Source organism: Ammospiza nelsoni, chromosome 2 (genome assembly GCF_027579445.1).
Source record: "Ammospiza nelsoni isolate bAmmNel1 chromosome 2, bAmmNel1.pri, whole genome shotgun sequence".
In the NCBI taxonomy this organism is placed as follows: domain Eukaryota; kingdom Metazoa; phylum Chordata; class Aves; order Passeriformes; family Passerellidae; genus Ammospiza; species Ammospiza nelsoni.
This window is the reverse complement of record NC_080634.1, coordinates 13,614,995-13,632,716: the sequence shown is the minus strand read 5'-3', so window position 1 is coordinate 13,632,716 and position 17,722 is coordinate 13,614,995. Positions and strand designations below refer to the sequence as shown.

Here is a 17,722-nt window from a genome sequence, read left to right as displayed (position 1 = left end):
AATTCCTGCCCATAATATGAAGAAACTGATGTTAGGAAAGGAATATTCAACAGAATGAAAAACATGATTTCCAGAAAAAAACTTACTGTTTGCCCTCAACCAGGCTGTAATATTGCTCTAATATATTAAAGGCTGTCCTTCCTCCAGTTAAAAAAAAATCTGTATAAAACTTATACATGGGTGAATTAACTTTTTGAAGAAAAAGCCATTGATGTATTGGTTGTTATCAAAAATGCTCTTCAAACATGCAAGAAAATACATTGGTCCAGGTGCTAATAATGAGGCTGGCAAGAGTTATAGGAAAGCTAATTAAACACGACCAATGGGGAAGATGGAAGAGAAGCAGTCAACAGATAATTATGAACTTTAAATAGCATTCATTCTTGCTGATTAAAACACACACACAAAAAATTCTGCTTCTTTTGTTGTACAAAGGCCTTTAATTTACTCAAATTGCTTTTTCAATTGGAAGTTCAAGGAGTTTGAGGTCCAAGGAAAAGCATTCTTCAACCTTTTAAGTTTCCAGTTACTGCTTAAACTGCACATTTACCTTCCAACACCACACAGAAAAAATAATCTTTTATACTATAATATTGTACCTTAGTGAAAACACAAGATCAAAACTAGATTTCCAAAAACTTTTTGGGATAGAACCAAAAGAATTTATCTTATTTTAATCATAAAAAAGATTAAATTCCATATGCTGCATGAGTGCATTATATCCAAACTGTTTATTTTGTACTCAGCAGTAAACAAAGGCATTGTAATCTAACTAGCAGTTCAATCCTGTTAAACTCCATTTTTATCTTGTATTGCATATTTAGTACCCTCATCTTCTTTGCTATTACTGTTCTTTTATGTCAACTGTATTCATTGGATAGAAAGTAATTTAAAAAGGTCAATTAAGATTTAGGGATCAGTGATAGCACAATAACTTCTGGTCATTGCCCCAGACTACTCCTAAGAGTGCTACCAAATATTTATCAAATAATTTTCACTATTAATCTTCTTTGGTTAAATTCAGCAAAGGAGAGTATTTTTACATAATAGTTTAGGATTCAGATAACCCCTAGACTATAATCAAAAAGTTACATTATAGTAAATATGAGGAAAAGTGACAAAAAACTATTACAAATAAAGGAGCTGTCTTTTCCTTTTGGTAATAGTCCAACAGGTTCTATAGTCACTTCCTCAAAAATTGATTCTTTCTGTATATAAATAAAGTCCTCACTACCTTCCATTTAACATGACTGGATATCCAATGTTACATTCCCAATTTTCTAGACTCTTCATGGACAGGAAATTCTGCTGTAACACTCAGGTAAAATGGGTCTACTCAATAAAGTACTACACAAGGAAATTTTTTTAAAATTTACACTGGAATGAAATACGTCACTTTTGCCAGCTCTGCAGCTACTTCTTCAATCCAATCATTTCTAAACACAGTACATCATGAATGAAAAATCTACACAATTTTTTAAATGTATTATACACTGCAGAAAATCCTGTTTTCTAAACTTGCCAGATTTGATGAGAAAACACCAAAACAGAGCTTTCTAGAAGGCAGAATGCACAAACCTCTGCCCAACAGTTGCCTAAGAACAGATATGTGCCCTCAAACTCATAAAATTCCCAACAATGGCTTTTGTAAAATGAGACTTGGAATTCAGGCAGACAAAAGATATGAAATGTGATCAGCTAATATGGAGCACTCCAATGTAGCTTTTTATCAATACAGATGCATTTAAATTAGATTAAAAATTTTCTGTTCAAGCACCCTTTAAGTGTGTGATTTAAATGTTTGCTAATTTACTGCGCTTTTAAAAGATGAACACAAATGTCCCACTTTTACTATGCAATAAATAAAGAATATAATTTTCTTGGTAACATGAATTTTCAGTATACCTTTAGAAATAGCTGATTGATTTTTAGGTTTTTTCCAATTTTTATTTTATATGCTGACAGCTGCAACTTAGTTCCAAAAGAAAATATACTATAGCTTTTTTCTTTAATAATTTTCTAGAATTCAAGCCACTTTGGCAAATTTAAAATAATATAAACAATTTTCTCTGCATTAAAAGCAGATATTAACAAGCATAATTTCATTTATTTTGATTGAAAGAAATACTTACACTTCTGTATTTGACAATATATTCCAGTATGGGGGCACCTCCATCATCTTGTTTAGTTATGCTGAGTTTAAAACTCTTGCCACTATCTGGTTGTCCATGAATTGAAGGGGGGCTTGGCTCCCCTAAATAAGGAAACAAACAGTACACAATAATAATAATAATAATAAATCACCAGTGAGATAACTCTTAAATTACAGCAAGAAACTTGTCCATAATAATATTAATCAAAATATTAAAATCAATATGACCATTCTAGGCACTACAAAACAGACTTTATAAGAATGTTAAGTACTGTGCTTGAAATATGTTATATTGTTGATTCCTCATACAAGGAAATAAAATTATGTGAAGGATGAAAGAAATATTCATTTCTTTGAGACCTTCTGACTTCTAACACTTTTAAATGGAATTTCCTTCCAAAATCATTTAGTCATGAATTCATCAAGGCTGGTGACCTGCTACTCACCCTGAAGCTTAAATGACACTCTCTTGCAAGTAAACATCCATAACTTAACCATAACCTTTAATCCTATGTGAGATTTCTAAATTGCAATACAGTTTTAAAATTTTAAGTAAGTTTACTCTCCAATAAATGTACCAAGTAAAATTAGATTAAAAGTTATCAAGGAATAACAACTTCTTAGGGAAGTAAACATCAAGAGTAAATGTAAACAATAATATTTTTAAACCTAAACCCAAATGTCTTAGTTATAATAAGAAGATAAAGGTAGTCTTAAACATGCAATCAAAGAATAACAGCCATTTTCAGACACTTTCCTAGTCAAAAACTCACAGATTATTTTTTCTATATGCATTTTTATATTTCATTTTTTAAAAAGAGATGCTAAATGAACATATATTGAAGGGTCTTCAAAATATCTGTAAATGTGCATTTACCCAGAGAGACACTATTTGTTTAGAAATAATTGTATTGTGTTTGGCACTTATTAAAGTAAGTATAAACTTACTTAGATCACAACACAAAACTTATCAGGCTTTCTATCAGATAACATGTATAATGTTATCAGATATATATGTATAATGTCTTTCAGTTTCTGTCATTTTTCCATCAAGTATGCATATAGGAGTAATAGGAAATTATTTTCTCTGTCCTGAAATATATTTAGAATATGTATATGCTTCAATGAAAAAGAAATTTGAAAGCTGTCAAGTTACTGTTTTGGGACAGAAGAATAATGCAATATAGTGAAATATAATAATATATAATAATATAGCATAATATATAATATGATATGATATGATATAAATTATGTAATCTAATCTAATATCACAGAAATATTTTGTGTTCTTTGTAGTTAGATTATTTTTGTTGTTCACTCCCTTAGAGCCAGTATTAGCTACACTGAGTAATGCCCTACTCAGGAAACAGTTCTGTTGCAACAGATTTATGACAGACTGGTCTGGCAGTAGCTGCTGATGTGTTTCAGCATATCTGTTTGATTACTGTACACTGCCATCTGGTAGTTCCTTTGCTTTTCTTCTCTCTATTTATTTAATTTATTTACTGTTGTTTCTATTTAAAGATAATTTGACAAAAATAATTTTTATTTGCCCTCAATAGTTTAATCTGAACCTCTGGCCTATAGTTAGTAAAAATACAAAATTGGTTTCATAGAATTTCTCATTTGCATGTAGTCATAGTTAAAATAATTTATTCTCATAATTTCTTCCATAGTTTAAGAGATTTCTATTTGATGCTTGACAATTGCAGAACAATAGCACCATAATTTGGTGAAGAAATGTCTCCAGAAATGGCCAATTCACTTCTTAGATGTGGATAATACCCTGACTGTTAACAATAGAAAAATTTCTTATTCTAGTATCTTTGATGGTTTGTCCTCCATTATATCAAATAAAAGCTTTTCTGGATCTCAAAAACATAAGATAATGGGATAAATTCTCCAATTTAAGTACACTCATACTTCTTGAAAGGGTGGAATAACAAAACCTGATTTCTGAGAAATAATGTAAAAACTTATATAATATACAGGAGAGTGGATTATAAACCTGAAACATTATCTACAGTGGATCATAATTCAAATCTAGAGATATAATAATAATAATAATAATAATAATAATAATAATAATAATAATTTAACAGCACAAGTTTTACTCACGGACAGGTAAGGTCTGAAAGATCTCAATTTTGCTGTACTCTCCTTGCCCTTTTCCATTTACAGCAGCTACTTTGATTTCATAGGTTGTATTTGGTTCCAAATTGCTCAGAACAACCATAGCTAAAGGGAAAAAAAAAGAATAAAACTTGACGAACTAATAAATTTATAAAAAGAAAAGTAAGAAAAATTCATAATTTGCTTTCTTCACTTGTAAATAATAAGCCTCATATTCTGACAGTACATTGGTTTTATCACAGTACATCAGCTTTTTTGTTGAGTGCTAGTAGTCCCGTTTTTCATCTGCATAAAATCATTGTTGTGACTGAGCAAGCTAAATTTCTGAAGGAACAGTGAAGTCAGTGTTGGGCAACAATTAAGGACCTTGATGGGGAGCAATATCTTATATTCAGATTGTGAGCACAGTGTATTGGGTTTGCACACCCAAGTTTTGGGTAGCGAGGCTGCTGCAGGGTTGACTTCTCTTAGAAGGTTCCAGAAGCTTCTCCCTCGTCTGACAGAGCCAATCCCAGCTGGCTCCAGGCTTGACCCACTGCTGGCCAGGCTTGAGCCCATCAGTGACAACAGCCTTCTGTGACCACGTATTTAAGAAGGAAAAAAGTTATTGTGCAGATGTATTTGTGGCCAGAAAAGAGCAGGATGAGGGTGTGAGAGGAACAGCCCTGCAGACACCTGGGTCAGTGCAGAAGGAGGGGCAGGAGTTGCTCCAGAACTCCAGAGATTCCCCTTCAGCCCATGGTGCAGCCCATGTGGATGCAGCTGTTCCCCTACAGCCCATGGGAGACCATGGGGATGCAGAGTTCCACCTGCAGCCCATGGAAGAGGCACAAACCAGAGCAGATGGATGCTAAGACAGGGCTTTTCCTGTGTGGGAAGCCTGTGCTGGAACAGGCTCCTGGCAGGGACCTGCAGACCCATTCCAGGATCCCATGCTGCTGCAGGTTTCCTGGTAGGATTTATGACTCTGTGGGGGAACCACGCTGAAGCAGCCTGTCCTTAAAGAATTGATCCTGGGCAAGAGTGATCCACACTGGAGAAGTTAATGGAGAACTGTTTCCATGAGATGGACTCAGTTTGGTGCAGTTCATGGAGAAATGTCTCCCATGGGAGGGACGCCCTGGAGAATGGGAAAGACTCCACTCCCTGAGCAGCAGTGGGAACAACATGTGATGAACTCCTTTTATGACCAGGTCACCTGCCCGGTGGATGCAGGAAAGGCTGTAGATGTTGTCTGTTTGGACTTCAGCAAGGCCTATGACACTGTGTCCCACAGCACAGCCCTGGAAAAGCTGCAGCCCAGGGCTTGGACAGGAGCACTCTGTGCTGGGTTCAGAACTGGCTGCATGGCCGGGCCCAGAGAGTGCTGGTGAGGGTGCTGCATCCAGCTGGGGGCAGCCACCAGGGGTGTCCCTCAGGGCTCTGGGCTGGGGCCTGCTCTGTTCAGTATTTTTACTGATTACAAGGATGAGACTAGTGAGTCCTTCATTAGTAAATTTGCAGATGACACTAAGCTGAGAGTCTGTGTCGATCTGTTGGAAGAAAGGAGGGCTCTGCAGAGAGACCTGGATCAGTTGGATGGATGGGCACAGTCCAATGGGATGGAGCTTAATTAATCCAAGTGCCAAGTCCTGCATTTTGACCACAATAACCCCCTGCAGCATTATAGGCTGGGGACACTGCAGTTGGACAGTGCCCAGGCAGAAAGGGCCCTGGGGGCACTGGCTGACATGAACATGAGCCAGCAGTGTGCCCAGGTGGCCAAGAAGGCCAAAGGCTCCTGGCCTGTGTCAGGAACAGTGTGGCCAGCAGGAGCAGGGAGGTCATTCTGCCCCTGCACTTGGCAAGTGGTTGTAGAAATGTAACATCCTAAAAAAGAGTAGTATCTTTCACAGTCCCTAGGGAGCCTAATTTTTTTCATTAAACCGAAGGATTTTTTTAGTTGCTTTAGGCCTTCAAGTCGTATATCCAATGAAGGCATAATTATTTCTGTCCATACTCTTTGTTATTCTTTTCAGTGCAGATTTATTAGAATTTCTACTTCTTTAGTTTCTACAGCAGTCCGACAGATTTCCCATTAAATGTGAAGCTAAAGAGATTTAATTAATTTGGAAAAACAGTAACTTCTACATTTCACACTCTCTTATGGGCATTTTGCATGAATTTGCCATTGAAACATAATTGTTTTCTTGTAAATAGAGCAGTAGAATTGTATGTCTTCTAGCATGCTTTAGCTTTATCATTTTACGAGATTTAAAAACACTGAAGTCTCAAGTATAATCATGTTATGAAAAAATAATGTATCATCATGAGAATAAGAATAGAATTAGGAGATATATCACTGAGTTCTGTTACGATGAAATTTAAAACTTAACTAAGCAGTAGCAGTATTTGACTTCCCTTTCAGCCATGATTACTTTCCAAGGATGAATAATTTCACTGAAAAGAAACCTTAGGGCATACCAAATATTAGTGCTACTGTAAATGTTTTTAAAATTTAAACAACATAAAAGCACAACTAGGAGTCTACATTTAAAAAAATGCAAATGTGTTAGCTACATGAAACCTAAGGATCCAATTTTATAAGCACCCCTGGGACCTATAGAAATGAATAAAATTTCTTATATATGCAGTATTCAAAGAATCATATATTCTTTATATACCTTATAAATATATATATTTATAGATATATAATTTAGAATCCCCTGCACAGAACTATGTATCTAGACACAATGACTTTTGCAATTACATTTGTGGAATTAACCCAGACATATCTGTTACCATAATATGTCCTCAAAAACTGGACTCAGTATCAGTGATGGTGTGAGGTGCATATATCAAATATGTAGGAAAAAATAATAACTTCTGAAAACAAAGAAACATTCTGGATTAGAATACATACTCCAGTTGTAAAAGAATACTTGGAGTAATTAAGATTAAGAAGTTGTCACAAAGAGTGTAACAAAAGTGCAGGACTGAAGATTAATCTAAGAGAAACGAAAATTTCACTGCTTGCTAGCAGTTGAGAATGGAAGAAAATACTTCATAAATTAGTTAAGTTCCTTTTTATAATGTCTGTTTCTGTTATTTAAGTATAAAATCAGCTTATTCATCTTTCCATATACAAATAATTTTTTCTCACATGAAAATAGCCCTGGGCACAATGGATATTTTTTTATTTCTTTCACATTTAGTGCATAAATGTGAAAAGAACCAGTCCACTGCATACCATGTATTTACATTATGGCATTGGCATAATTATTGATGGATATCAAGTTCCAGATATACCGAATGTGAAATCCCTTTCTTTCAGAGTATCACAGGAGATTTTCCAGTTTCTTCTGGCTGTTTATCAGTAGATATTTTCTTGCTAATCCCAGTATCTGTGAGTTTTAACTGAATAATTCAATTTTGTGGATTGATTTTGCCGAGATAATTCACATAGTGACTAGTTAGATTGAGGAGTAGATTTGGAAGGAATACTCCAAAGAGGGAAAAGCAGAGCAGTCACTTGTGAGCTTTCCAAATTAAATAAATTATCTAATTTAAGTTTGTTAATTAATAAATTAACATGGTGCACAACAGCTCAGAGCTTAGTGTTATCCATTTATAAGTGAGGCTTTAAATCTCAAGGTAGCCTTGGAGGACAATATGACACAAGAAGATACTATGTATATTGGCTTTGGTTTAGTATGCTATATTAAGGCTTTAATACAGAATTATTAATAGTTTTGGCAAGATATGCCACAAATATTGTTGCTAGTTTGGTTTTCTAATTTTGTCAATCAGAAGTTAAAAAGAAACACAACAACAGAAAATAATTAAACCTTACTGAATAAAAAATGAAGTTTAACCGATTATGTTATAATAGGTTAATCCTAAAGTTTAAGCAACACTAAGTATAAAGTCCTTTTTTTATTATATAGATTCTCGTAATTTGCAAGCAAATCTAATAAATTGAAAAAATTAACTCAGTACAGAAAAAAGCCCACAGAAATATGTTAGAAAAAAATGAAGAACTTAATACTATTTAAAATACAGCTTGCAAGCATTTCATCTAGAAAACTTCCTTTTATTGTCTCAGAATTTTAACTGCTGTCAAAATGAACCATGGGAAAGCAGCATCTAACACAAGATTTGTTGTGAAATAAATTGTACCATAAATCCAAGTCAGTAAAACCGAAACAAAATTCCCCAGCTGCTTCTCTGGTCCAGGGTAGGTTGTTTATGTTACTTTATTACAGCAGAACGAGAGGAAAAATGTCTGGCATATTAAATTGTCTTTTCACTGAAGTAATCTGCCTCAGAAACCTTTTAAGAATTGTGATATATTACATAAACCATCACCAAGGAAAAGAAGGTTAAGGGAGCTTGCAGTACAGTTCCTCTACGTTAATCCCAAAGTGGATCTCATATGAGGTTAATTAACGGAAACACCACATTGTTCCATTGCTCTCATTGGAGAGGTGTCTGCTCCAGAGAACAATGTTATTCCAAATTCAATCCCCTGAGGATGTCAGAGCTAACTGAAGAAGGATATAAATTTATTTTGAAACAAAGTAGCTGAGACACTGTTGCTGAAACAACATCTTCACTCCTATATATGTGAGATTGTGGTGGCAGAGTGAAATTTCTGTCAAAGAAGCATTACAAACTTGAGGATGGTTTGGGTTTTTTTTCTCACTTCTCTCCCTTTAATCTGAATCTATATCACTGCAGAGGATGTGTGCAGCCTGACTACTGTGCATGTTAATGAGTGGAGTGTTTTGATTTAACAGCACTTTGCTGCACCTATTACTCATTATTTTACTACTCTCAAGGAAAAACTGAGTCCCCTGGAAATACCTGAATATCTTTCAGAGGAAAAAAAAAAAAATGAATAGCATTTTTATGAAGCTTAAAGAGGATTGTGGTGATGATTCATGTTCTTTTAAGGGCAGGAGAAAAAGTGATGGGAAGACAGCAGTGTGCAACTTGAGGTGATAAAGTAATAAGGTTCTGTACAAATGTCTGAGACTCCTGTAGATGTCACAGAATATGAGGAACTTTGCCCAAAATCTGTCTGCCTGGGATGAGCAACAACTGTTTTGTTTATTCTATGTGTTTGTACAGTAGGAGGAAGAGTATATAACCTCTTTTTTCCAGCTGAGACTCACAGTTAGCTCAGAGAAATATTGACAGAATGAAGTTAAAAATTGCCACAGGGGAGAAATACAGGGGAAAAAATAAAAAAAGGATTTTGCTACACAATAGACAAAATGTTAATTCATATGCAGAAAGAGCCAGGCTGTGTCAGTTCCATCTGTCTGACTTGCACAAATAACAATTAATTTCATAAATACTCATTCAAGCATCTGGCTATAACTGTCAGAATTCAGCTAACACAAATAAATGAACTTTAATAATGAAAATATTTCAAGTTGCACATTCTATGAAATAAAGATAATGATAGCAAATCATACTGTCAGTGAAATCACTGTCATAAATTGGCGACAATATCTAACTTTAATTCCCTAAAACACCAGAAACAAATGTCATCATTTTAATAATCAGATAAAATGGTTCTGTTCCCAGAATTTCCATCTTTCTCTGCACTATAATGTATAATTATTACGTTATTTTGGAATAAAAGTATTAGCCATTTATTTAACTGTGAATACAAATAAAAACCCATGAATAGAGATACACAGTGTAGTAGATCAGGTATAATTAATATAATCTAATGTTCACTAACTTGAGTAATTTGTTTACAAAACACTTTTCAGTAGCTAACATTAAAAATGCATTTGGCAAAAAAATTAGCTGTAATATTTTATTAATATTAATATATAACACATTAAAATACAATTACCATGTTAAGCTCCTTTCTTCCATGTATTTAATTTTTAATTTTACTGGGCTGGATTTTGAGATATCACTATACAAACTGAACCAAAAGTAGCATCCCTATTCAGGGATTTTCTTTGATACCTATTTCTACTGAGAAAAAAACTAGCCAGAAAAGGTTAAGTAATCCATGGGAAAATCATAGTGACAAAATGCACAGTACTATAAATTAATGAAAATAAAGCAAGCATGAGTGTAAACTAAAGTGTCTAGAAAAGAGCAAATTTGGGGATTGACAACATAATTTATAATATATTGAATCTTCATGAATCCAGAAGATGGGATTCTTCTTTTAACAAACTTCAGGTATAAAAATGAATATATTTTCTTTAGAAGTTTATTTATTTAAAAAAGCACCCTTAATTCAACTTGGTTTTAATCAGAATAACAGCAGAGCACACAGGGAAAAAAAGGAAAACATTCCTGGAACAAAAGCAATCAATTGAGATAGATTATCAGATCAGTAAACCTTGCACAGCTTTGTTCAGAACAGAAAGATACTTGCAGGAATTGCATACAAATAAAATCACCTATGCAGTAATTAAAAAAAAAAAAAAGTTAATGCATATACTATTTCTAGGCTATAGGTTTACAAAAAATATCTGTACTTCAAATGATAAATTAAGCCATATTATCTTGATATATTCTTCAAATTTTTCTGTTATACTGATTTGACAATAAAATCAAATATTTAACGAAAAAATCCTTCCACTTTTACTGATTACTGATTAGCATCCTATCAGCAATCAAGTGCAACCAGGATCTAGCTTTGACAGATTCTGTTTCCCATCACCACTACAATGGAATTTATATTTACAATATACACTCTTTAATACTTCTTTCTCCAGGTTTTTATTTCTATATTTCTTTGACTACCTTTATGATGACCAAGCCAGCTGCTTAATACCAAATCTTGAAAAATGCAGTCAACTTCCACAAAAGGCACTTGTGGATATTAAAGGAAAGGGAAATTCAAGTCAAAGAATAGGAAAGGGAAAAGAGAGAAGGAAATGGAAGAGGAAAAGGAGTGGATAAAGAAAGAATGGACAATTAAAAACTTTTTTAAGTACCATTAAATATAAAGTTCAGGATAGGGAGTTCTTGAAACAACTGATATTCCCTGTAAGAAGATCTTATTAAACTAGAAAAAAGCATCCTGAATGAAAAAAATTCTTTACAGTATGCAATAGGTAAAAATGGAAATACTTTCTCAGCTTTAAAATCACACAATTCAAATACATTTCAAAAACAAATTCTCTTTGAATTATCTCTTTTAAAGTGTCAGGTCTCCTCCCAGTACTCATTAGCCCTTAATTTTATTTATTTAATAAGTGTTTTGGAACAAGTTTTTAAGAAATATTTTATATTTTTTTCTCTGAGTGTGCACAGCATTGTCAGTGTTTTGTAGTGTTGCAACTTATCAGACAATAATTTAAACAATATTCAATGATGTCTAACAGTTTCCTATCACAGCATTTAGAACCATTAATTTGATCAACGCAAATTCTGGATCTCATGGAAACTGGTGAACTTTAGCACAGTCCTTAGAAAAAGTGACTGCAGTTTTTTGGGGTTTTTTTGAGGAATCTCCATCCCTGGGACTCAAAACTGAGTTAGACAAAACCACACCTGATCTGATCTGAGACTGGCAGTAGTCATTCAAGCCAGAGGTTGGACCAGATAAATACCAGGTATTCCTGCCAACCAAATTTTCTGATTCTCTAAATTAAAGGGGAAAACTATTTTGGTTCTTGGAACATTTTGCCCTCTGCTATAAAAATATTGCAAAATTCTTAATGGTAAGATTTTGCTTGGAGAAGCAGCCAGACACTTGAAAAGGACTATACTAAAAAGTTTAATGAAACAATAAATGAATGCAGTGAAATCAATGGGGATTTGGACTTCTACCAGATCTTCCCTTCATGATGGGAAAGGAAAGTATTGTTCAAAATGCTTCCTAACATATGACTAATGTTCTCAGCAGGGTTCATTGTTAAATATTTATGTCACTATAATTGCTACAATTTTAGTAGTACAAATTATACTGCTAGATATAAAATCTGATTAAGTTAAACATGTTCATTAATCAAATTTACTTTCTGTAGAGACTAGTTTTAAAATTATCCTGTAAGAAAAAAATACAAGGCCATTGAATACACCAAGCTTACATTGGCAATATGAACACAGAAAGACAGCAGAGTTAAGATATCTAAGTCAGTATACTTTATTGAGTGAACACAAAATACTAAAAATTGTAGTAAAAGAAATAACTGTTGTAATCTCAATGCAGAGGGGCAATCAATGCTCTTATTAAAATAATTCACACTGTCATTTATCCTATTGTTTTTTTCTCTCTTTGAATACCCTTCAAGGCTGAAAAGAATGGTTAATGGGAGAAAACTCAGAAATTAAAATAAGATTATTTATTAAGAGACTACAAAAATATATTTATAGTTAGCTTGTAGGCAATGCTACTATGTATTCCCTGTTTTACATCAAAGTTGGGAATCTAACCTGGATTATTGAAGAAAGAAGTATACTTTGAGCAGGGAGGCAGGAGTTAGTTATGAATGTATACCTTCCTTTCCTCTACTCTTGCTGCAGCTGTATCACTTTGTCTCATTCCTCAGTATAAATCAAACTGTATCCTATCCCAGTCTATTTCATACATGGCAGAAGCTAGAATCTCTATAGCAGTTTTCCTGCCTTTTTTTTTTTTTTTTTTTGCTGTTCTTACAGTGGAGTTCCTGTTGTGATTTCCATCCCATCTGAAATTTGCAACACAAAGCTGGAGTTGAAAATGGTCTCCTACATTTCACCCATGAATTCTTTGTTATTAAAAGATCCTGGGCAGAAGGTGAGGTGGGCTTCTCCTGAATTCACAGCAGGCAAAAGCTGCATCTTCTGAGAATGAGGCCCACATTAGTTCCTGTGGTGCACCTGGGATATGTTCTGTTGAATGTGTATGCACTAGTTCATGGTGTAGTAAACACACACAGTTTGTCATCTGAAGGTCCTGGCGACTGATTTAATACATCAGGGTGAAACTCAGGTCTAAATTAGCAGCTTATCCTGAAGTAGTTATTGATTATTGGACTAAATATATTCTTTTTTAATCAAAAAACAACAAAAAGAAACCAAACCCACAAAAAAAAAAAAAAAACCCAACCAAAGAAAAACCCACCCAAACAAACAAAAACCAAACACAAAGAAAAACAACAAAAATCACAGAATCACTTCAGTTGGAAAAGACTGCTGAGATCAAGTCCAAGCTCTGACTGATTGCAACTTTGTCAGCTGCCACATCCATTTGTTTCTTGAGCAATTCCAGGGATGGTGACTCCATCACCACTCCCTGGGTAGTCTGCTCCAAAGTTTAACAACCCTTTGAATGAAATAAATTATTTTTGATGCTTAGCCTGAACTTCCTCTGCTTCAGTTTAAGACTGTGTCCTGTTCACTACTTGCCTAGGAGAGGAGACTGCCCCCCAGCTGGCAATAACCTCCTCTCAGGGAGTTGTAGAGAAGGATTAATTCATCCCTGAGCCTCCTCTTCTCCAGATCAAACACCCCCAGCTCCCTCAGCTGCTCCTCACCGGACTTGTGCTCCAGACCCTTCCCCAGCTCTGTTCCCTACTCTGGCCACACTCCAGCCCCTCAATTTTCTTCTGGCAGTGAGGAGCCCAAAAGTGAGCACAGGACTCCAGGTGTGACCTCACCAGTTCCCACCCACCCAGGGGACAGTCACTGCCCTGGTCCTGCTGCCACACCATTCCTGATCCAGGCCAGGTGCCACTGGCTTTCTTGGCCACCTGGGCACTGCTGGCTCATGTTCAGTCACTGCTGATCAGCACCCCCAGGTCCTTTTCCCCAGGGCAGCTTTGCAGCCATTCTGCCCCAGCCTGTAGCACTGCAGGGAGTTGCTGCGGCCAAAATGCCTCCAAAGTCTAAAAAAAAAAGATTTTAACAACTGCACTTCCTATTGTCAGCAAAGTTCTGCGGAGCTACAATTTGTTCTTCCTATGAAGCTTTACAACATATTTAGGATGTTTTGTGTAATAAAATACAATTCACTAGTTTTCTTATGGGGTTACAAAAACTGTACTGTGTTATTATATACAAATTAGATGTGGCTTTCCTTAATCAGATGGACCTAAACTGCCCATTACTACAAATATATCAGTACTCTTATAGTGAAACAAAACAGATGTTGAGAATTCACAAGTTCTTAATGGTAAGCCAAAGGAATAGCTGAGAGCACAGGGAATGAATATTTTAAATACTATGCTTAAAGAAGCAGAGAATTTTTCATAGGTAAATTCATATTAGCAAGACTTGTCTTTCAATTAAGACTGCTATTTAAAATTCCAACATTTTAAATTTCAATTTAATTCTGCTTCCTAACAGTAATAAACAGAATATGTAAAATATGTATGACTTTGCTCACTTAAGTTGCTGCAGCCTTGGAGCTGCCTAAGAAGCAGGTTCTGACACAGGAATTGTCTTTCACTCCTGTAAGCCACACAGTTTTCAAGTCTGGAGCATGCAAAGTGTGAGGAAAAGAAAGTCTACTTGCTGTGTTACCCAATTCAGGAGCTGGCAAAAACCTAACCACCACTACTTGAAGAACAAAGCAGTTCCTGATTTCTGCAATAACCACAGAAGGATTTTTATGATCCTAAATGTGTCTTTCCTAACATTTCCTACTCTGTAAACAGAAAGACCTCAAGTCTGACATGAATGATGACTTCAAGAACTGTTCTTTTGCTTCTTAAATGCAAAGATAATTTTCCTTCACAACTTTCCTCCTCATCCCCATCCTACTCCTATATACTATAATTTATTTCTTACCAATGAAGAAAGAAATGGGGAAACAGAAAAAAAAGTCATAAAGAGATTGATTTATAGATATTGTGAAATGTAATACAGATAGGGCCATGCTATTGTTCTGCTGCTCATTCTTTTATGTGGCTGAAGGAGAGCTCTATTCATAACCACTCTGTCTTTCAATGACCTTGAAAATACTTAAAGAATACTCTGTCATCCTGGAGCACTTCTCTATTTTGTATTACGAAGTGCAGCAGAAGTTTATATACACATAAATATTCCATAAATGCACCTTACCTTTCTCTAAGTAGACAAGCAATGTACAATAAATGTGGATGAATACAATACACTTGAAAGGCAAAATTTGCAGCTGCACCATGTGTCTCATTTATCAGCTCTTCATACCCAGTACTGCACTGCATCACTCTCTGCTTAACCAGATTTACCTTTACAAGCCACGTCAGCAAGACCTTTACATCAGATTAGCTGTTCACCATAAATTTACGTGAGAGGGTGCAGTTATGAAAAGCCTGAAAGGTCTAAATAGGAAATAGACCAGAGTTATCACAACAACAGCACCAGGTGAAATACATTTGGAATGACTGTTTCTCCATTTAATTTGTTATTAAAATATTTACTACATACTCTTCTTGCAATCTAAGTATCTTCCATTTGTTCCTACAGATTTTTAAGTCTCTGTCTTGAGAAAACCATAAATCACATTGTGCAATGAGCTTTGACTGGTTGACCAAATGCAATTACAAACACAGAATTACCAGGAAAAAAAGAGTAAGTTCATATAGTGGTTATATTTGCATCAAACTTAATTGCTTTTAGTTATGAACTCATGCTGTGCAGTAAATTGTCTGGATTCTCTTCACTTCTCATGACATTTTATTCACCTTTAAATGTGAAGAGTACATCTCATTTTCCTGATGTTTCAGGTCTGTATAAAAACCTAAGATGTTTAAACATCGTTTTCCCTTTACAATTCTCACTTTTCAGTCTCTCTAATCCATCCATATAATTTAGTTTAAGACATTTACAGTTCAACCTTTTCAACCACAAGAGACTTTTACTCAAAGATTTGGATGGAGGCCAAAATTAGTATAGAGACAGAATTAAAGAGCTGAATAACTTTCTTACATGCAGGCATATACACAAATTAAACTTGATAAAAAGTGCTTTTTGTCCTCACATTTATTAGCAGCCTATAGCAGTTATAAAGCTGCATACATCCTTTCACTTTTGGGTTTTTTTATGACAGCTTGCCATTGAAAATTTTATTGGCAAATCGCATAATGCCATTTTATTCCAAGAATTAGGATTTAAAAAAAAAAATCGGCACTTTTTATTCATATTATTTGTATCAGGTCTTACAACATTATAGCTTAATAGTATACGTACATATATATATATGCAATTACTGCCTTCTTGTAATTTCAAAGTAGGCTTTAAGTTGAGAAAACTATTTTTGAATCAAACTAAATACTCAGTTTATATTGAAAAAAAAAAGAGTTTAGGTTTATCAATAGCGATATGATATTGATATTTATCAATAATGATAATGATATTGATATTTATCAATATCATTAGATATTAACTGATAAGAGGTATGATTCACAAATTTTTTGAAAATATTAACAATTATTGCCAACTGAAAATGGGCAATTTCCCAAATGAAAATACTAATTTTAGTCAATTTGACAAAGATAATAAATATGACATAATAAAAAAGTTGGGTATAAAGCAACAATAGATTTTTGGGGTCAAGCTTTATAGGGATTTTTGATCCACGATTTTGCTGTTCTTAAACTCCCTGCCTAACAGTCTGATAAATGAAGAACCAGATCCTAAAGCTCAGTTCATGACACAGAATTTTTTTTTTCTGAATGGCTTATACCACCACTTAACAGAGACAAAAAACCTCTGAGTCTTCAGGCACTTCTAGATTTGTGGTGTTCATACATAGTATTCCAGAAAGGAACAAACACTCCTCACGAATAGTAACTGTTATTGTTGAACTGAATGTGATCACAATTCATGCCATAGGCAGTCAAATCTGACAGATATGACAAGGAATTAAATGTCTCTAGATGATTTTTTCTCCTGGGACAGGCTGATGAAGGCATTTTTCCTTCTGCTTTTGCAGCTTGCAGTAGAAATTAATGAATTTTGCCTTGAAGATTCTCAAAGTAATTTTGAGTGCTGACTTAGCCTACCAAACTATTTGCAATTTATTTCTGTTTGATCTACAAATTATACAGATATATTCTCCTTAATCATTAAACTCATTAGGAAAATAATTTAATTATATGGGGTTTGTATCTCTCAGGAATCTATTTGAAAGTCTTCCTAGTTTAATGGTTAAGTATTGTTACACTGGGAAATTGCTTCAGAAATCAGTGGGGTACATACTTTCATGCTTTAGTACAAAAGAAGCAGTAAACCCTCAGCCTAAGAGGTAATTCATGTGAATTCTTACTAATCTATTAGATTTCCTCTCAATTTCAATAATAAGAGATAGTAATGGCTGTGTTTTATAATAGGAAAGAATAATTTGTGCCATAATGGTGTTTCTGAAATCTCAGGGGATATCTATGCAGAAGTTCTTCCCTATGAGGACAGTGAGACCTTGGCACAAGTTTCCTAGAGAAGATGTGGATATCCCATCTCTGTGAGTGTTCAAGGCCAGGTTGGATGGGGCTCTGAGCAGCCTGGTCT

The 17,722-nt window shown here is 34.6% G+C and overlaps 1 protein-coding gene across 1 annotated transcript in view; it reads right to left on the bottom strand.

The window, feature by feature from the left end:
* The window catches only part of NCAM2 (neural cell adhesion molecule 2), a 272,795-nt gene that overhangs the window by 43,420 nt on the left and 211,653 nt on the right, over positions 1–17,722 (bottom strand). The window contains exons 13-14 of the mRNA XM_059493913.1: positions 4,271–4,390; positions 2,133–2,254 (exon numbers count right to left, since the gene is read on the bottom strand). Coding sequence (XP_059349896.1) covers positions 2,133–2,254; positions 4,271–4,390 — 242 coding nt within the window. The remainder of the gene's footprint in view (positions 1–2,132; positions 2,255–4,270; positions 4,391–17,722) is intronic.